A 21,829-nucleotide genomic window follows, 5' to 3' on the forward strand; every position below is an offset into this window, starting at 1 on the left:
GCTATTAACTAATTAACTGCTTAATACGAACCATCATTTGTCCTTTTTCTCAGAAGCTAAGTAAATCTAGGAAAGAAAAAGTGCAAGACAGGAAAGGAAATGAAAAGTGATGGGAAACATCTTCCTCTCACCCTTAGGATTTCAGAGCCATCACATTAGGTTATTCAGGAACAATCTAAGTATTTGTCTGTCTAATCTCGATTACCCCCTCTTACCAAAAGTTTAACTTTATATATATATATAAAAGGCTAATATCCAAAGTGTCCCCTCGGGAGTTCGACCGGGAGTTCAATCGCTCACTATGATGGAACATGGTGGGCAACCAGTGATGGCGGCAGGGCAAAGGAAGGCGGAGGCAGGGAGGCAGGGAACCTGATCGACCCTGATCACCGGCCAGGCCTAGGGACTGCTACCCGTGCACAAATTTCATGCACCCAGCCTCTAGTACTGATATAAAAGAGGAAGTCAGGATCATCAGTTCTCTCATTCTCCTTAAGGAAACAAAGGTCCAGAGATGAGGCAACTGCCCCAGATTACAGAGCATTTAGTGGCAGCACAAGAACCAGAAACCAGGGGTCCTGACAGGGCCCAGTGCTTTGTACAGTACTCTGTCCTAACTCCAAATGACTATGTTCTCCTGAAAAACTACTAACACTCAACATACTGGGAAAGAAAGTAAAATAGCACTATACTCCTTCTAATTTCATAAACCTAAAGGTGTGAGAGCTTCATCGTAAAAGGAGGGAAGGAAATGAACTGGCATGCTCGGAAAGGCGCATGCCTCCGAGAGGCAGCCGTTTCTCAGAGTTCCTCATTTCTACTGAGAAACACTCCAAATACAGAAACGAGGTGGCAATGACAAACAAAGCTAACCACTACACGAATCAACCTCGACCTCTCCATTTCTTACCGTCTCCCTTCCAAAAGCTGTGCTTCCCGTTTTCAAGAATGACAACAAGTTGCCTACATTTCTGGTGCATAAGACAGTAAAATTCCACAAGGCTTTGAAACTTCCCCCGGCAGGAATCGGCAGAGTGCCTGGCACATAGTAATACTCTCAGCAAGAGTTTACTAAATAGATGAATGGAAACAGGTGGCATACTCCTTCTTGATCATTTAAGACCTCTATCGCATGATGGGTTAACATCTCATTTCCTAGCAAGCACAGGCAGGTGCAACTAGAGACCACCTTTCCCTGTCCCTTAAAGCAGACAGATAAAACCTTCGTTGCTCAAGACTGTAATATTAAAATACCAAGTTTATCATATATGGAAGTTCTAGAATGAATTCAATCCTAAGCTAAACCGGAGCCTACACTAGGCAAGCTACATATATGTACAGATCTACATACCACAAACACGGACGCACAGCCATACACCATTTACTCGCTGCCTACTGTAGAGCTAAATGCTTTATAAGCATAATCTCATTCGCACAGCTTTTTAAGATAGTATGTTCCCTTTACAGATAAGAGGGACAAGGCTAAGAATTTTGACCACTTGCCTAAGTTCACATAACCCATCAGTAGTGGAACTCGGTCTTAAACCATGACACAGTCACTTACACTGAACCATCAGAGGGTCTAGGACACAAAAGCTCTAAGGGAGAAAGAAGTTGGAGGTGGAGAAACCAACTGTAATAGAACAAGCAGATCATCAGGTCTCTCATTCTCCTGAAGGAAACACAGGTCCAGAGAAGGCAAGTGAAGAGCAGGCAGGTGAAGGCTAGCGGAGCCTCCGTAGTGGCAGAGTTCTGGAATGGCTGTTACGGAGGGAGTTCTCGCAGAGCTGATCACCATCCAGTTCTGAACTTGGAAGGGCCTACCCATGCCACACCACAGTCCTCATCCATAACTTCCCATGAGTTTCCCTCTTCCTTCTAGCCAGGAGCTGCACTAATCAAACAACAGAGTGAGTGTGTCCCTATTTTTCCACAAATCAAAAAGCGTAAACTTTAGATATTGGTGCCTCACTGTATGAATAATGACTGTAAGCATATTTCAAAGCAACCAGAATGGTTTTGAAATTAGACAGGATTAATTAGTTGGAAAGCAATAAACAGCTAATCTTCCTTATTCACTCACTGAAAGCAAGGCCTTGAAGAACTATACTAAGAGCAGTGCCAAACATAAAATAAGCATCACTCAGTGAACAATTACTCATCAATTAGCCTTGGGAGTAATTGTCAGAATCAGAGAAATGGACTAGATGACAAAGTTCATTTGAATTAGAATGAATGTAGAATTATGTAAGAAAGGGAAACTTGCTTTGATTATTTCAAATAACCATGCTTAGTTAAATAATATACTTTTAAAAAATCATCTGGAAATATGTAATCACAATCCTACTGTACTCAAAGGTCATATTTTTGTTAAAAAGAAAAAAAAGATGTTATAACTTTTAAAACCACAAACAAGCACTTGGTTTCTGGAAAGATTTTTCTTTAATAGTTGTACAGTTACTCAAAAGGAATATTTTTTGTAAGTTCATGACCAAGAAATCTAGACTTTCAAATTTCTACAAAAGCATTAGTGAACACCCCTCAGTAATTTTTATTTAATAATCATGATGTTTAATCACCTGTACTTAATTCTACATAATTATGGCTAAAGCAAGACTTGTTTGCCCACCCACCTTGATTTTAGGTTCTTCTAAGACAGTGGTTCTCAACCTTGGCTGCACATTAGAATCACCTGGGAAACTTTTTAAAATCCTGATTTCTGGGCCTCATCCCACTGGTATAAAAGGAACTTTGGGAAGGGCTGGGCCCAAGTAATTAAAAATGGTGGGATGGGCCTGTGTCATATCAAAAGCTCAAATTGCTAGAGTTCAAAGTTTGAGGCAAATGAGAAGGGCTTCCACTCTGGGAGGTCAGCCTCTGCTCTGTCTCTTCATTCTGCCTGTTGTCACTGCAGACCCAACTCAGGCAAGGTGGTGGGGATGGGGCTGGGGCTGGGGGACACCGATCTGTGAGCTGCTTTTCATGGTGAACAAAGAGTGAGCTGGCCATTCTAAAAAATTCTGCCTGGCAGCCCCCAGTACAGGGGTGGGCAAACTTTTTGACTCGAGGGCCACAATAGGTTCTTAAACTAGACCGGAGGGCCGGAACAAAAGCATGGATGGAGTGTCTGTGTGAACTAATATAAATTCAAAGTAAACATCATAAAAGGGTACAGTCTTTTTTGTTTTTAGTTTTATTCATTTCAAACGGGCCGGATCCGGCCCGCGGGCCGTAGTTTGCCCACGGCTGCCCCAGTATAACCCAATGGTGCTGAAGTTGTGGTTCTTCTAAATCAGTGGTACTCAACTTTGGCTGCACATTAGAATCGCTGGGAATCTTTTTAAAATCCTGATTTCTGGGCCTTATCATTAGTAACAAAGAAACAGAATTTCCGGAGGATGAGGCCCAGAAATCAGGATTTTAAAAAGATTCCCATGCCCTAACTGGTTTGGCTCAGTGGATAGAGTGTCAGCCTGCGGACTGAAAAGTCCCAGGTTCGATTCCAGTCAAGGGCATGTACCTTGGTTGCGGGCACATCCCCAGTAGGAGGTGTGCAGGAGGTAGCTGATCAATGTTTCTCTCTCACTGATGTTTCTATCTCTCTCTCTCTCTCTCTCTCTCTCTCTCTCTCTCTCTCTCTCTCTCTCTCTCCCCCCCCCTTCCTCTCTGTAAAAAATTAATAATTAAAAAAAAAAAAAGATTCCCAGGTAATTCTAATGTGCAGCCAAGGTTGAGAACCACTGTCCTAAGAGATTCTCCCTTAGGAAAATATTTTGTTTGCTGGCAAGAAGATGATAATTAAAAGAATGACTATCTTGATTTTGAGAATTACAAGTTATCGCCCATGTTGGACACACACTCAGAAATTTCTATGTAAAGTGCACACTTCCTCCAGGGCCTTGACTGTGCTGGAGGCTGGGTGGGTGCAGAAGGATCACATTTATTTTATTTAATTTTCTCTCTCTCTCTCTTTTTCTTTCTTTCTTTTTGTTTCTTAAAATATATTTTATTGATTTTTCAGAGGAAGGGAGATAGATAGAGAGTTAGGAACATCAATGAGAAACATTGATCAGCTGCCTCCTGCACGCCCCCTACTGGGGATTGAACCCACAACCAAGGTATATGCCCATGCCAGAATCAAACCCCGGACCCTTCAGTCCATGGGCCAACCCTCTATCCACTGAGCCACACCAGTTAGGGCAGATCACGCCTATTTTCACTCTAGGTAGGAAAAGGAGGGTTATCAGCCCCTCCAGTTACTTACGCCGTTGTCTTTTTATGTTTAAGGATAACTACCTTAATACTATGACCATCAAGTGGTGTTTTTCAGTTTCCTCCATATGCTGCCTAAGAAACAGATGTGCCTATGCATCATCTCATTTAGGCAGACTGAACTTGAACTAGCAAACAGAGTGGGGCAAAAGTCGGTTTACAGTTGTGAGGACACGAAACACTATTCTTGTGTTATTTATTAATGACGGTATTATTTTCCACACGAACAACCGTAAACTACTTTTGCCCCACCCTGTACATAAGTCACTTACGCAAAACACATTTTATTGAATCCTTTACATGCAGTTTTAATTTCTTTATACACATTAAAAAAATTTAAGCTTTTAAACCTGATAGCTCATTTCCTCAACAAGCGAGAACTTAACAAAAACAGAAACCAGACCCCAGGTTGTCAGATTGTTCTTTATATGGACATTATCTATGTATTATTAAGTAAATAAACTTAATGTATAAGAACATGAACATTAAAGCCATAACTCAAAATATTTAGCATGAATTAATTTCAATGAAAGTGCTCCCAAACACTTACGTAACGCCCATTAAATGTCCAAATTGTGATTTGCCATCTACATAAAAAAGTAAAGAGGCTAGCTAGCCCTGGCCAGTGTGGCTCAGTAGCTGAGCATCGACCAGGAGGTCATGGTTCGATTCGGTTCGATTCCCAATCAGGACATACGCCCAGGTTGCAGGCTCCATCCCTAGTGGGGGGCGGGGAGGGGGGGAGGGCAGTGGCACGCAGGCAAGGAGGGGTGCAGGAGGCAGCCAATCAATGATTCTCTCCCATCACTGATGTTTCTATCTCTCTCTCCCTCTCCCTGCCTCTCTGAAATCAATGAAAATATATTTAAAAAAAGGAAAGAGGCTACCCTGGCTGGCATGGCTCAGTGGTTAGAACTTTGGCCCATGAAAAAAAGGGTCTCAGGTTTGATTCTCGTGCAGGTCCAATCCCCTACCCCACTCCGAGTTGAGTGCGAGAGGCAACCAACCGATGAGTTTCTCTCACATCAACGTTTTTCACTCTCTCTCTCTCCCCCACTTCCTCCCTCCCTCCCACTTTCTCTAAAAGTCAATGGAAAAATACCCTTGGATGAGGATAAACAACAACAAAAATATAAAGAGGCTAACTGATTCTTTAGTTTGTTGTATTTCAGCTCTGCATTCGATATAGAAAAAGATTATTTACCCCCTCCTTTCATCATTACTAAACAAACAGGTTACACAACAAGCAAAATTATTTCTACTGAACTGACATATTTATCTTACCTGCTACCCTCATGTTTGGTTTTTCAGTCTTTGGCACTTTTCATTAAATAAGCTCCTAAAAGCAAAAGAAAAGGCAAACAGCATTAGGTCAGGCTGAGTTTGGAGTGTATTTATGAAACCAGGTGTCATGACATTTCCAAGGTTCTACCAATACTGGCATCTCATGAGAAGCCTGCCCCTGGGTCTGTCCCTCCGGCTGGACCACACCGCCACTGTGAGAGTCACGTCTCCCCTGTGGTGCGCCCGCTCCCCCCCCCCCCCCCCGGAACGAGCACGAGGGGAAACCCGCCATCAAGTTGGTGAAGAGAAGACAGTGCCTTACTCCTCTCAGTGAGTCTGCTTCCATGAGGAACTTTGGATCTTTAGCTCAAACTTTCAGTTTGGAGTTGAGGTCCCAAGAGGTTCAGATGCTTCTCCAGTGATGGAGCAAATTAACTGCAGAATGGGATAGGGTTTGGGTCTGCTGCCCCCCACTCCAGGGCTCACTCCACTGTGTGATACCACTTACAGCAAAGGCTTCTTATTTTAATATCAGGGTTCTCTTCCTCTTCATGTTTTCAATTTAAGTTTATAAAAGAACATACTCAGAAGTAGATAATTACAATTTTAAATATTCCAGCAATTATTATTAATAGTGTATATTATCCATCAATGAAGAAATTACCCTTTGGTATTTTTTTTTAAATATATTTTATTGATTTTTTTACAGAGAGAAAGGGAGAAGGAAAGGGAGTTAGAAACATCGATGAGAGAGAAACATCGATCAGCTGCCTCCTGCACACTCCCTACTGGGTATGTGCCCGCAACCAAGGTACATGCCCTTGACTGGAATCGAACCCGGGACCCTTGAGTCCGCAGGCCGATGCTCTATCCACCGAACCAAACCCTTTGGTATTCTTAATAACAAGAAAGAGATACTGGGGGGGGGGGGGGAATCTTTGTATATATATTTCCCTCCTAAGAAATAATTCAAGATAGAAAAAATTTTTTTAAGCAAATGGAAAAGCAAGTACATGAGTTTGGACAGGAAATTTTAAAAAGCAAATGGAAAAAAACCAAATGACTGAGATCAACAGGAAATTCATGCCCAAGTTTAGCTGGACAGCTACTGCAGCCTACTCAGTCTATTGTACAGGAAAGGAATTCAAAAGAAAGTTTTGATTAGTGAATCACATTAATAAAAAATACATCTTTATTATCGCTTCTCAGCCTTTTGGCTAAGATCAAGTGTAAAACTACATCTTTATTTTAGACTGTATTTTCATACTGATGCTTTGATGATGAAGTCTGACCTTAATAATACATAGATTCCGCTTCAAATAAAAGCAATGCCCGGCCCCTGAAGGGCAGGGAAAGGAAGTGAGGCACCAGTTTCTCTGTTCACCCAGGAGTGCGTGGGCGAACGTCCAAGGGGTCAATGCCATATGCGAACCCTTTCTCCTGCCCTAGCTACCCTGTTCTAAGAAAACGTCAGCACTTGAACTAATGCTGAATTGAGCATTATTGATTTATTTTCCTTTGTCAGTTACCTGAACACCTTCTACATAATAGGAAAAGTCACTTAAATTTAAGTGGACTCTAATGAACAAATTAGACTGACAAACAAAATAGATCCAGAGACATGGAAGCATGGATCAGACGGACATACCTCAGAGGGAAGGGCAGGGGGAGAGATTAACCAAAGTGCTTATATGCATGTAGGTATAACCCATGGACACAGATTATAGTGTGGGGAAGGCCTGGAGGCGGGGTGGGGGGAGAGGGGAGGGGGTGTCAATGAGGAAAAAAGGCGACATCTATAATACTTTCAACAATAAAGATAAATTTTTTTAAAAAGTCAATGTTCTATATCTATTTAAACTAACTACTTAGCCACAGGCTTGGATAATACCAAAAGGAAAGAAGAGATTCTGAAGTATCCACAAACCATCCCATAAAAGCAGGGGGGAAAAAAAACAACACTTGGCTTTTTACATGAAAACCCCAAGTGGTTACAAATCCTCTTTGGACTTCTAGGAAAAATGGATACTGTTTCACAGGCCTTTCCTCCCGGCTAATGCGCCAAAGTAACGTCACTCTTATCTGAGTGTGGGCCTAGGAAGATTTCTCTGAAAGTGATGAGCAGTTGGCAAATACACTTGCTGTTCTTCCTGTTTCCATTACCTGCTAGGGGGCCACCCCTGGATAATGAAAGTCACTGCCTCCTACACCCGCTATCTCTTTGCACTGCCTAGCAGGCCTGCTTCCAAACTGATCACTAGTAAGACTGCAGTTATAAGCAGCTACAATTGTCTTGATGAATTCATTAAAGTTCTCAGAGAAGAACGCTTGGTAAAATCTCAAAATTAAAATCTTATCAAATGTCAGTCATAACACATTTTTAATTAGTTTGCTTAAGAAGCAAATTGGGCCTGGCCAGCAGTTGAGAGTCGACCTATGAACCAGGAAGTCACAGTTCGATTCCCGATGCACATGCCCAGGTCGTGGGCTCAATCCCTAGTGTAGGGAGTGCAAGAAGCAGCCAATCAATGATTCGCTCTCATCATTGGTATTTCTCTCTCTCTCTCTCTCCCTCTCCCTCTCTGAATTAATAAAAATATATTTTTTATAAAAAGAAGCAAATTATGTAAGAGTGAAAATATGCATAAGGAAAGATTATTGAATATATCTAAGAGCGAATAGGGGAGCATCTGTTTACGATGTGTTAATTCAAACTTGTTCCTAACTTGTCTTCTAAAGAGGACATTTAAAAAACAAGGAAAATCATGCCCAGGCCGGGTAGTTCAGTTGGTTAGATCACTGTTCCCATCCATCAAGGCACATTCAAGCCAATGAACGCATAATTAAGTGGAACAACAAATCAGTTTCTCTCTCTCTCAAATAAATAAATTAAAATAAATACAAAATAAAAAGTAAGTCAATACAAGGAAATTCATTACACATAATTATCTTGGAGGCAAGGGCTGGGGGGAGGGGGGGGGCAGCAAAAACTTAATGGGATCTTGTATAAACCTGAGGCTGAACCTCCAACAACCAGGTAGGAATCGAACAAGTCCAGAGAAAATGAACATCAGGTTAAGAACCCTCTGCTAGAAACTCAAATCTCTTTAATCCAGAAGCTACAGGTAAAATAATTTATAATTTTTCGTGTACGCCCATTAAAATGTAGAGACACAGAAATTAGGCCCATTTACCACAACTAGAATATTGATGGTAGGGAACAATATTTTTAGGATAGATTACAGCAAAAACACCAAAAGCAACATTGACAGTACATTTGTGAAATACACATAGGCCAACACAGCAAGGTTTTGAGTGTTTTAGATAAATGACTGAACCAAATCCTGGTGCTAACATGTAAAGTGCACAGTCACCTGAGAGCCACTGGAAGGAGGGTCACCGCGACCCTGGGCAGTGAGACGCTGTTCTGGATAAACACTGAGCACGCGGCCTAGCCCTAGCCTGGAGAGAGACTAAATTGGGGTTCAAAATGACATCCTGGATTGCTTTGAATGTCTTACAATTTAAACACTTCCTTTAGCCCAATTATCTACTTTCGTCTAATTTAGGGAAGTTTTGTGAAAATCGGGCCTGAAAAAGCAGGTATCGTCCTAGAATCAATCCACTTCAGGAAAAACAGATAAATACCCAGGTCAAGCGATACTTTCATTCTTCCTTTGAGAAATGGACTCCTGCTACGTCATGTGAATTACAAGAACACCAGTCTACATAAAGAAGCCATAAAAATAATCATTTACCAGGAGGGGAAGGCCTTGGCAGTTAACATAGACCAGGTAACAGAATGCGTTCGGCAGAGTGGCTCATACACTTTCTTATTTTATGTAATCTTTTCAATAGCTCTCTGGTGTAGTGGGTATTAGGATGGCATTACAGATGAAGTCAAGGGATTTGTCAAAGGTCGTATGAAGGGTAAGGAGCTAATACTGCAAACAAATCCACTTCCCTTGCACCCCAGCAGCTCACTGAGATAGTCTAACATAAGAGCTTGTTGACAAAATTCCATGCCAATCAACCTTGCTTTTGCAAACTGCTCTGGGAACTGCCAGTCTCTGCTGCCAGCAACCACTTCAGAGATCTGACAAAATGACTAAGCACCGTGTATTAGGACCTTCCTCAAAGACAGGAAGAACAGAAAGTGAGGCACACAAACACAAATACATCCACTGATGTATTTGATTTTTTTGCTGTTGTTAATCCTCACCTGAGGATATTTTTCCATTGATTTTTTAGAGAGAGTGGAAGGAGGGAAAGGGAGAGAGAGTGAAACATCGATGTGAGAGACACATAAACTGATTGCCTCCCTCACCTGCCAGGACCAGGACCAGAGATGCAAATTAAAACTACAGCCCGGCCAGCCTGGCTCAGGGTTGAGTGTCAACCTATGAACCAGGAGGTCGTGGTTCACTTCCCCATCAGGGCACATGCCTGGGTTGCAGGCTCGATTCTACCACTAGTAGGGGGCATGCAGGAGGCAGCCAATCAATGATTCTCTCTCATCACTGATGTTTCTATCTCTCTCTCCCTCCCTTCCTCTTTGAAGTTAATAAAACTATTTTTTAAATTAAAAATACCATCAAGTATCACCTCACACCTGCCAGAATGGCTACCATCAATAAATCAACAAACAGCAAGTGCTGGAGAGGATGTTGGGAAAGGGAACCCTAATACAGTGCTGGTGGGAATGCAGAGGGGTGCAGCCACTGTGGAAAACAGTATGGGGTTTCCTCAAAAAACTAAAAATAGAACTGCCATTTGATCCCACTTCAGGGAATATATCCTAAGAATCCCGAAAAACCAATCAGAAAGAATATATGCACCCCTATGTTCACAACAGAGCTATTTACAACAGCTAAGATGGAAACAGCCCAAGTTCCCATCAGTAGATGAGTGTATAAAAAAGCGGTGGTACATTTACACTATGGAATACTATGCAGCTGTAAAAAAAAAAAAAAAAAAAAAGAAGAAGAAGGATCTCTTATCCTTGGAGACAGCATGGATGTACATGAAGATTATGCTAAGAGAAATAAGCCAGTCAGAGAAAGACAAATATCACATGATCTCACTCATATGTGGAATCTAATGAACAACATAAACTGACAAACAAAATAGATCCAGAGACATGGAAGCATGGATCAGACTGACATATCTCTGAGAGAAGGGAGGTGAGGGTGGAGAAAAGATTAACCAAAGTACTTATATGCATAGCCCATGGACACAGACAATAGTGCGGTGAAGGCCTGGGGTTGGGTGGGAGTTGGGCGGACAGGGGTTAATGGGGGGAGAATGGATGACACCTGTAATGCCATCAACAATAAAAATAAATTTTTAAAAAGCATATACTCCATGAGAAACAATATAATGAATCCTCTTCAAAAAAAGAAGGAAAGACAATCTTCCCTTCCCAACATGAAGCTGTCCTGCCACAGCAAAGATGGGAACACATGTAGGTTCTGGAACATTTTCCAAAACAATCACAGGGGCTATTGTTTTTAAAAAGGCTAAAAATTAATCTTACTGTATCTCATTTCATTAACTGTAAAATTAAGTTGGAGAGGAGAAACTGACACTATTTTTCTTTATGTAGGTTGGAAAAACTGATCATTTTTGTGATGGGCTTAAAAAGGAGGAGAGGTGTAACTTGTGTATCTGTTTAAAATTCCAAATATTTATCTTGTAAAAAGCCTTTTCTTAAATTAAAAAGAAATGTTATCACTCTAGCAGGTGTAGACTGCTGCTCAGTATCCCGTCTTCCCCAGATGCTACCATACAAACGGCCTGCCAGCCTGGGTAAGTTTTGAAATTACAGAATGAAGAGGGGTGAGAAGGTTTGAAAGGATCTCAGCATTTAACTCAGTACAATATCTGAGCTGGTTTCAATATTGTATTTCGATTGAATAAAATTTGGTGTCATTAACACTAAATGCTTAACAGAAAAAATCCAATTACTAACTTGAGAAAGTATTTGAATACTATTAGGGGAAATACTAAATCCTACAAAAGGGATCTTTTAAAAACCTACCATTTTAACACACATATGTAATACACCTTTGAAAAGTATATATGGCCTGATGACAATTAAAGGGGAAAATTTTAAATGACTACCTATAGAAAAATACACCAAGTTTTTAAATGACCAAACTAACATTACATTTTGACTAGAAGAAGGAAAAAGAGGCAAAAAATACAGTGGCTTGGGGTTGGATTTTTTTTGTTTTTTTTTTCTTTTTTTTCTTAAATTTGGGGATGGGAAGAAGAATTCTATGTGAATTCTATAATGCCAAGAATAACCAACTTTTTAAAAAAAATCACTGAGGAAAATACAAATGTATCTACTCCTTCTGCAAAGACAACTTCACAGACTAAAACCTTTTAGCTAAAGTCTCAACAGAACCAATACATAAAGCGTTTAGAATAAAATGTTAATGTTCTATTGAAAGCCTTGTAAAGAGAGGGATATGGGGGAGCTATGCCTGGATTTTTCAGTCATCTGAACTGTTATCACACATACGCCTTTCCTTATTTTCTGAACAGCATCCTACTGAAATTATATTTTTTAAAAGGATGAATGTCTAGATGTGCCTAAGAGACAGAAACAGGATTAGAAGTACACAATGGAAAATCACAAATGAGCCCCAAAGTGGTTTTAACCCCACTTCCGGCCCAAACCCCATACACCCACAATGCTAACCAATGAATACTATGAAAGCTACTGGGGTTGTACTGGGTGGACTTTAGCTTTTTTCCACCGTCTACCATAAATTGCCGTGTGTGTTGCTTGCTGTTGAGTGGGCTGACTCCTGGCCACCCTATGAATGAGTGATGCCCACAACGCTCTGCCCGAACAGCCCTGCTCAGCTCCTGTAGACTCAGGCCCATGGCTTCTCTTCTGTGGTCAGCCACTCTCCTACTTGGCCTTGCTCTTTCCCTGCTGCCTCCTGTCCCCCCAGCACTCCTGTCCATTCCGGATCCGCCTGCCTTCTCAGAAGCAGCACAGCTTCGGTTTTGTCATTTCTGCCTCCAGGGTTGTTTCATCTACTCCAGCACCCACCTGTCTTTCTGGTGCCCCAGGGTATCCACAGAGCTCTCCTCCAACATCACATTTCAATTGAATACTCTGTTTTTTCCTATCAGCCTTTTCATTGTCCAACTTCCAAATCCATACATAGTCGTTGAGAAAACAAGGGTGTGGGTGATCTTAGCTATGCTTTTTTTTTGGGGGGGGGGGGGAGGTGAGGAGGAGGGGGCTCTCCTGGCAGTGAATGGAGAAAGTAACACTTCCTGCCGAAGCCGGTTTGGCTCAGTGGATAGAGCGTCGGCCTGGGGACTGGAAGGTCCCAGGTTCGATCCCGGTCAAGGGCATGTACCTGGGTTGCGGGCACATCCCCAGTGGGAGATGTGCAGGAGGCAGCTGATCGATGTTTCTAACTCTCTATCTCTCTCCCTTCCTCTCTGTAAAAAATCAATAAAATATATTTAAAAAAAAAAAAAGAAAGTAACACTTCCTAAAGCCTCCATCTGATCTACACTGAGTGGCCAGATTATTATGACCACCCCATCAGTACTTCATTGACACTTCCAAAAATACTGACTACTGAAAACTTCCTAAGCAAATACTCTCAAGGTTTTATTATTATTATTATTATTATTATTATTATTATTATTACTAGGGGCCTGGTGCACAAAATTTGTGCACTGGGTGGCAGGGGGGAGTGTCCCTCAGCCCAGCCTGCCCCCTCTCACATACTGGGAGCCCTCAGGCGTTGACCCCCATCACCCTCCAATCGCAGGATCGGCCCCTTGCCCAGGCCTGACGCCTCTGGCCTAGGCGTCCAGCCCGGGCAGCGGGTACCTGCAGTGGCAGCGGGGGGTGCCGCGATCGGCGGGCTCCGCCCCTGCCCCTGCAGGACGCCTCTGGCTGAGGCGTCCGGCCCGGGCAGTGGGGACCCGCAGCTGCAGCAGCCCCACAATCGTGGGCTTCGCTTTAGGCCCAGGCAAGGGACCCCTAGCTCCTGGGACTGCCAGCTTCGACCGTGCCCAGCTCCCATCGCTGGCTCCACCCCTACTTCCTGCTATCACTGGCCAGGGCAGAAAAGGCACCTGATTCTCTGATCATGGCTGGGGGGCAGCAGCCAGGGGAGAGGACAGTCCGCAGTCCATCCAGGAGTTGAAGGGGCTCTTTGATGCAACAGTTTGGGGGAGAAAGGTGGAAGGCAAGCTGAAGGAATGTACATTAGCTGAGATAAAGGGGTGAGAGAAGGGAAGGCAGAGCTAGTTCTGGGAGGGGTGCAGAGTTCCTGAAGAGGTGTTTGCTCTTTAGGATTGGGTGTGGGCAACAGTAAGGGAAGATCACGTGTGAGCAGGAAACAGAGGCGCCTGGGGGTCTGTGGTGCCTGGGGGGTGGGGGGTGGGGGGGCGCCTGGCGGTGGGCCATTGGACTATTCCCTCTAGATAACCCAGAAAGAGCCCCCGGGAGTTCATTCAGTGTCCACACACACCAGGAATGGTCTCCCCTTGCTTCTGCCCTGCAGTCAGTTATTAAGCACTCAGTTCTGGTTGAAGTCAAACCCAACAGACTGGTCACACACACACACGACATTCTGGGAGCAGAAGCATTTCCGCATGGGTCATCTCAACATGAAGACTTCCACAGGCCTGCCCCTTCAACATGCCTTAGCTAAAGAGGCCCAAAGTTCTTACTTCTCCACATGGGAGACAACAGATTTCTGAAATATGTCCGTGATTAACAAGCACTTACTTCCAATGATTAAGAACTAAACGGGCACGTGCTCTGCTACCCTCCCAAGTCTAATATACAGCGAAGCACCTTTTTCCTGACGAAGAAAATTTATTTTCCAAGACGAAGCCAAGGAAGGAAGCGCCATGAGCCGGTGGGTTTGTGCTTCACTCAAGTTTCGTTAGTGCACAGACCTGTTCTCACCCAGGGATAGTCTCTCCCTCAATACCCAAGAGGCCCGGAATGGCAGCCAGGGCTCAGGTTCACTCTGACAAATGTTTGGTGCCTAACCCTGATTATTTGCACTATATCCTAAACTACTCGTGAGAGGGACTGTAGGCGGCTGGTATATGTGCTTATAAACAGCTCGCTGCCCTTAATGAGGGTTAGGGGGCGACAAAGATGATTAAATGGGCAAGCCACACCCAATGTCAAAGTGACATTCAGTAAGTGTTTCAGGGGACTGTCATTACAAATGGAAATCACTAAAGTACAAAGAAGCTAGAAATAATGCTCCTGAACTGAGCCATCAACCATCAACTGAAAATCATATGGGCCAAACTGGAGTGCAGCATAGCCTAGAATACAGCTAAACTGTATTTTAAAACAGTCATCAGTACAATCGTCATGACAAATGTCAAGTAAGGACACCTTATATTAAAGTTTATTATAACATATATTTTACATAGTAAAAGGTCGGAAGAAATGCTGCATAATTATGTTACTTCATAGTTTCTATGCTTTCTAATAACCTCTTATCATAGCAAAGAGGGGCCCGTGGCTCACTCTATTTTGCTGATTCTAAAGTGCACACTACTTCCCTCATGTAACATGTCTTAACTCAGGATTAGGCTCACCACATGTTTTTCTTGGTAGTATATCAAATAATGGTATACCTTACAAACACCTTCGATTTAATGAAACATGGTATCTGGTTTTTTGAAGCCCTAACTGCAATGTCACCCACAGCATGGACTCCAAAATTACCTGTGGGCTTTTTAAAACGCAAATTCCTCAGGCCAGAATCCCTAGGAATAAGGACTAAAACTCTCCGGCAATAAAGTCCAAAGGTAAAATTCATGACAAGAATTTTCCTTCTCTCCTTTACAATGAACGGAGATCAGCCTGACTGTGGCTCAGGTCCTCTGTGGGGGGAGGGGGAAGGGGGCAGCAAGTAACGCTGGAGAACATGCTGAAGAACGGAGCAGGGGAAACTCCTGTCTGTCTGCGTGGTTACGACAGCGTTAGATAAACATCACCCAGATGAGAGACAGACAGAGACAGAGAAATTTACATACATTATAACTATCTTCATCCCAGACAGCTATTTTACATTCTATCAGATGAGAAGTCACAGGTTCCTACTGTGACTGGATGTTTAAGAACGCCCCTACATATCCGCCGCACTTGACTGCCTTTATAATCTGCAGAACTGCAATGAAAACGTAATTCTGTCAGTCAGACCGCCCATGTGAACAAATACAGGAGCAGAGTGATTCTCATGCCGTTGTAATGAACTGGTTATAAATAACAGGAAAGGAGCGAGGGACAGGCCAAATATGGGCATTCATTTGTGCAGCTTTGCCAGGAAGCTGCAAAGCCACCGGTCTGTTCCCCACAGATCCCCGAGGGAAGGGACTGGACGGGGAAAGAATAGACACACGCCCAGTCAAGGCTGGGTGACAGAGGGAAGGTGCCTGCCTGTCAGTCACACCTGGGAACAGGTCACTGGCCAGAGCAGGCATGGCCACTGCAAGGGGTGGAAGATTCGAGACGCTTCAACTCCTAAACAAAGGAATTTGCTCTCTGACCTCCTGGTTCTCATTCCTGGCTTTCCGGGCGCTTATGCCCCTGCATTTCGTCAGCATGTCCCACAGCCATGTGGATGCCACACACAATGGGCTAATGGACTACAACTAGCCTAATGCCAAACCGAACCCAGCGGCACCATGGGAAGGAAACTTTGGCCACTGGCTTTACTTCTAGCTCTGCTGAACTCCCAGCTGCACCTCCTCCCGGACTGGACTAAGGGAAATGGGCCTTTGGAAACCCAATGACGTAATCCCACACAAAGAAAGCTTTCTACCACATGTCATCCTGCCCTGGGGGCCTCTGGAAATGCTTATTCCAGTGGCACCCCAAGAACCCCACGCCCACTAGCAAAGGAGAAAGGCCATACATGCATTTCTCTGATCACAGTTCCATCTGCCCAAAGGTCCTGAATAGCCCATCAGTTCTAAAAAAACAAACAAAAAACTCCAAACAACGCAAGTTAGCAGCCATTTGCCAAAAAGAGAAGAAAATGTGTAAGAAGCTTCTAGTGTAAAATTTTCTGAAGCAATTTAGTAATTCACTTTTACCCATCACAGTTCCTTCAAAACACATTTAAAGATCACTTACTGCATCTGATGGCATCGACTGGGAGTAAAATACACCTGATACCACAATACCACCTTTATGAACCTTACAGAATTTAGGATGAAAATCCAGGAACTAACTCTTTGCTGGAGATGTCCGTATAACGTTTTCTCACTAGCACACAAAAACTCACCAGGTTTTTATCAATGGATGAATGACTACACAAAATGCAGTCTGTATCCATAGTGGAATGTTATTCAGTGACAGGAAGGAATGAAGTCCTAATATATGCCACCCCATGGATGAACCCGTAAAATATTATAGTAAATGAAATAAGCCAGATGCAAATGACCATATAGTTTGACTCCATTTACATGAACTATCCAGAACAGGTAAATCCATAAAGACAGAAGGCAGGGCTCGCCAAGGGTTGGAGGAGGAAGGGTGTGGCGCATACTGCTTAATGGACATGAGGTTTCCTTTTGGGGTGAAGAAGATATTTTAGAACTAAGCAGAAGTAATGACCGCACAACTCTGTGAGTGTACTAAACGCCCCTGAAGCGTACACTTTAAAATGGCAAATGCTGTTATATGAATTGAATTTTAAAAGGAAATTGAAAAAGAAAACACTCACCAGAGTAAAAGCAGAATAATTATAAACAGCAGATGAAAAAGTTAGATTAGAAATAAGGAAAATGTAATAGAAGAACAATTTCAAGCAAGAACACTGATGGAGCAGCTGTGGAAACTCAGAGGTACTGGACCACTTCATTTCCTCCTCTGAACTATCAGCGGACTATATTTTAGGAGCTGAATAAAAATCATAAAACCTTTTAAAGTTTCAAGACCTTGGGAATCGTGTCCAATCTCTCCAATCAGATTAAGAGGACAAGGCAATGCATGATATATTAAATAAATTGGTCAATGCCATTCACAAAGTTACGAAATGCAGGACTATAGTTTAAAATCCAGATTATCTGATTCCAAAGACAGAATCCTTTAGGACTAAGTTCAAGACGCATTTTTGCTATTATACTATGCTCTGAGCTAGATGGATTTTTGTGAGACCTAAGACCAAAATATTTTGCTTCTTGGGTCTTGCCCCTTTCAACTTTAGGAAATGGTATAAAATAGGAAAAAAAGAGACTGACTTACTGCCTCAGAGAAAGTAAAGTAGCTTTGTGAGGGACCAGGCTGTCTTATTCATAGCCTCCAGGATACCTGTAATTACTGGCGCATAGTAGGAACACTCACATTTTTAAATGAACACAAGTTTTTAAAATACTGAGACGCACCATTTAAGACCTAAAATATGTGGGAAAAATATTACTCTTATGATCCTCAACAGTGAACACTACTCTTTTTTTGCCACTTAACAGTTTCTTAGCTCTTTGACCCTCCCTCCAATTGCCTTTTCCTTTTTAATGTAGCTTCATTAATTATGGAAATATTAACTAGTTGGCAATGCTTAAGGTAGCAATCCATATTGAAATTCTGTAATAAAACATCCATTAAGTTTATTTTGAAAGTTGCTTTAACTCAGTGGTACTCATTAATTTGACTCCCTTTTAAACAGAAGCCCCTACATTGGGGACTTTGGGGGAACCTGGCGTGTGTCCTTTTTTAAAAAGCTTACATGGAGACAGATGATTACTAGAATTAGTGGGGTGATCACACTGTTAGTTATAAAAATGTCACGTCATTATATTGTACATCCAAAACTAATATATATCCAACATAAGATTGTATACTTTAAAAAGTCAAAGGTTCCATTTGTAGGTGGTTCTGAAAGGTCCTCAGGTTGAGAATCACTGCATTGAACTTTTTTATTTTTAAACATTTATTGACTTTTAGAGAGAGGTGAATGATGGGGAGAGAGAAACATCCATTTGTTGTTCCACCTATGTATGTATGCATTCATTGTTTGTTTGTTTGTTTTTTAATCCTCATCTGAGGATATTTTTCCATTGATTTTTAGAGAGAGTGGAAAAGAGAGAGAAATATCAATGCGAGAGAAACACATCGATTGGTTGCCTCCTACACAAGTCTGACCAGGGCCCAAGCCGAGGAGGAGCCTGCAACCAAGGTATGTGCCCTTGACCAGAACTGAACCCGGGACCCTTCGGTCCGCAGGCTGACGCTCTATCCACTGAGCCAAATTGGCTAGGGCCATTGGTTGATTTTTGTATGTACCCTGACCAGAGATATCAAACCCGTAACCATGGCCTATCTGGACGACGCCCTAACCAACTGAGCAACGCGGCCAGCTCTGTACTTTTTTTTACTTCTTATTACCAATAAATGCTAGTTTTTAATGTGATAAGAAAGCATGACACAAGATTTGTGAAACAAAGCTTCTAACACCTGTATAAAATTGGGGGGGGGGGGTGATGACTTAAGAGACTGGGCAGCCTTTAAAAGAGGTACAGTGAATGGTATGCCCAACGCCGGACACTGACTCGGCTAATTTCGTGTCAAATGGCATGTTATTAACTTTTATTTTCTAAGTTAAATGCAGATCGCTTGGTACTCTGCAATACCCCGTGTGAATAGTCATGTGCCACTTAATGATGATGGAAGCATGTTCCGAGAAATGCGTCATTAGACAATTTTGTCCTTGGGTGAACACCACAGAATGCACTTACACAAAACTAGATGGTCTAGCCTACTACACACCTGGGCTATTTGGTATGACCTACTGCCCTCGGCTACAGGCTATCGTACAAAACAGCAAATCAAGCACAAGCGAAAATGATGCGATCAAGAGATGCAGTGAACATGAGATGTATGAGGTTGCTGCAGGTGTAGTATAGCATACTGCTTTACAGCAAACTTTTCAGTAAGTTAAAAGACTACACTCTAAAATGATAAAAAGCATAGGATAGTGAATACACAGACCAGTCACATAATTGTTTCTTATAATTAGCAAGTATGATTTACTGAATATAGATACAGTTGACCCTTGAACACTGGTTTGAACTGTGAGGGTCCTCTTCTATGCAGATTTTTTTTTCCAAGAAATACAGTCGGCCCTTCACATGTGGGTATTCAGCTCAGTGTGGACTGACACTGTATTTGATCCACAGCTGGGACTCCGCAGCTGGGAACCTGCGTTGGAAGCCCACAGCTGTCAGTCTGCAGTGGGTGGAATCCACAGATGGGAAAGCTGACTGCGGAAGGAGAGACTTACACCTGGATTTCCTGGAATCAAGGCCTCCAGGCCCAGCTGTTCAAGCGTCAACTGTGCCTGCTTTTATACCACTGGCAGCACAGGTCTGCTGACACCAGCACCGCCTCAGACAGGTGAGTCATGCCCTGTACTACGTCACTAGGTGATAGGAATTTTTGTTTCCTTATTCCTCACCAAGCATATTTTTTCCATTGATTTTTTTTTTTAGAGAGAGTGGAAGGGAGAGTTGGAGGGGCAAGAAAGAAAAAAAAAAAGGATACATGGATTGGTTGCCTCCTGCTCCTACCCCAAAGGGGTGGAGATGGAACCTCTGCATTGAACCTGCAACCCAGGTCCGTGCCCTTGACCCCAATCCAACCGGCCACACTTTGGTGCAGGCCAACCCTTCTACGCATGGGCCCTCGCTCTAACCACTGAACCCACCGGCCACGACGGGCCAGGACATTTTTCACCTCCATCATCCTCTTCTGAGACATAGGTCTGTGGCTGACTGAAGTACATGAATGTAATAGTCATGTTTCCCAAAACTTGGAAACAGGATATTACTGATCCCCGAGGTAGTCAAGGGTCCAAGGGGTACGGGATCCACTGTTAGCATCAACCCCCAGGGAGTTCGTATTTTCTTTGTAAAATTGGGAATGACAGATAAAAGGGCCTAGTCTTTGGGTCCTAAGAAACAAATGTGCCTAAGAAACAAACTGGGCACAATACCTAGTAAGCAATCTCACAGTATCTAGTTTCATTGTATCCTTATGTGTCTTTATTAAATAAAAAGAAACAAAGACAAGGTTCTGTCCGTTAGAAGGTGGTTAGGCATTATACAAAAAAAAAAAAAAAAAATCAATCAAAGGCAGATGAAACCACACACACACACACACCCACCCCACAGCAGGATATCTCAATACCAACCCGTCAATCCATCCCTGTGCCATTTAGGTCTGGGCTCACTCGTCCCCACGCGCGGTAGGAACCGTGAGGCTGGGTAACAAGTTGGGGTAAAAGGAAAAGAAGGAGCAGCAGATTCATCAGTGACACCCCACACCAATGCGCTGGGAAGTTGCAAAAATAAAAGTACCTCCCGTGCCAGGGCCACTAAAACTTCCCTGCAAGTGAGCTACGCGGGCCTCCGGAGCTCCGGGCGACAGCAACTCCATCTGGACGCTCAGCCCACAATCCCGACCCGGGCCGGGCCCCCGCCACCCCCTGCTCCCCGCACCCCGCGCCCAGGGCCAGCCCCGCGCCCAGCGCCCAGCCCAGCGCCCACCGGTGCCAAGTGCGGCGCCGCCCCCTCCGCGGAACCCGGCGGGACGCCCGGAGGGGGAGACCGCGCGGGGCAGCGGCCGGGCCGCCCAGCCGCACCCGGCGCCCGGTCCCGCGCTGGCCCTCCCCGCCGCGGCCGCCCGGCCGGCAGTCGCGGGGTGCGGAGGATGCAGGCGGAGCTGCGCGCCCCGCGCCCCGACCCTCCCGCCACGCTCCCCGCCCCGGGCCGCGGCCCCGTGGCCCCGCCGCGTCTCACCGGCCTCCCGCCCGCCTCTCCGCCGAGCGCGCCGCCCTCCGGGCTCCCCGCGGTCAGTCCTGCCGGGGCCGCCGGGAGCAGCCGCCGCCGCCTCCCGCGCGCCGCTCCGCCGGCTCCCGAGCGCCTCCGGCCGCCACGCACCCGCCAGTGGCCGGGAGGAAGCCAGCTCGCCGCCGGGCCTCCTCCCCCGCTTCCCCGCCGCCGCCAATGGGTCCCCGCCGCCGGGAGCCGCGCCCGCCCCCTGGCGGTGGAGGACCGAGCGGCGCGGCGGCCGCGCGGAGGGAGGGGTCTGCGGTGGGTCCGCTGCCCGCGGCCACGTGGGAGCCCCGGCGGCGCCCGGGCCCCGCCCCGCAGCGGAGGGGGGGAGGGGGAGGGAAGGGGAGGGGAGGGGAGGGGGGAGGGGGGAGGAGAGGAAGGGGGAGGGGGCAAGGTAGGGGAAGGGGCGGGCTGTGTC

The 21,829-nt window shown here is 44.4% G+C and overlaps 1 protein-coding gene across 3 annotated transcripts in view; it reads right to left on the bottom strand.

The window, feature by feature from the left end:
- The window catches only part of FAM3C (FAM3 metabolism regulating signaling molecule C), a 54,933-nt gene extending 33,342 nt beyond the window's left edge, over positions 1 to 21,591 (bottom strand). Inside the window, exons 1-2 of one of the 3 annotated variants that reach the window (XM_059711664.1) lie at positions 21,376 to 21,591; positions 5,557 to 5,611 (exon numbers count right to left, since the gene is read on the bottom strand). In XM_059711664.1, coding sequence (XP_059567647.1) covers positions 5,557 to 5,569 — 13 coding nt within the window. In that variant the 5' untranslated portion in view covers positions 5,570 to 5,611; positions 21,376 to 21,591. The remainder of the gene's footprint in view (positions 1 to 5,556; positions 5,612 to 21,375) is intronic. The other 2 variants (XM_059711661.1, XM_059711662.1) reach the window with 2 other exon arrangements.
- Between the last annotated feature and the right edge of the window lie 238 nt (positions 21,592 to 21,829).

The sequence above is a fragment of the Myotis daubentonii genome, chromosome 10, assembly GCF_963259705.1.
Source record: "Myotis daubentonii chromosome 10, mMyoDau2.1, whole genome shotgun sequence".
Classification (NCBI taxonomy): Eukaryota; Metazoa; Chordata; class Mammalia; order Chiroptera; family Vespertilionidae; genus Myotis; species Myotis daubentonii.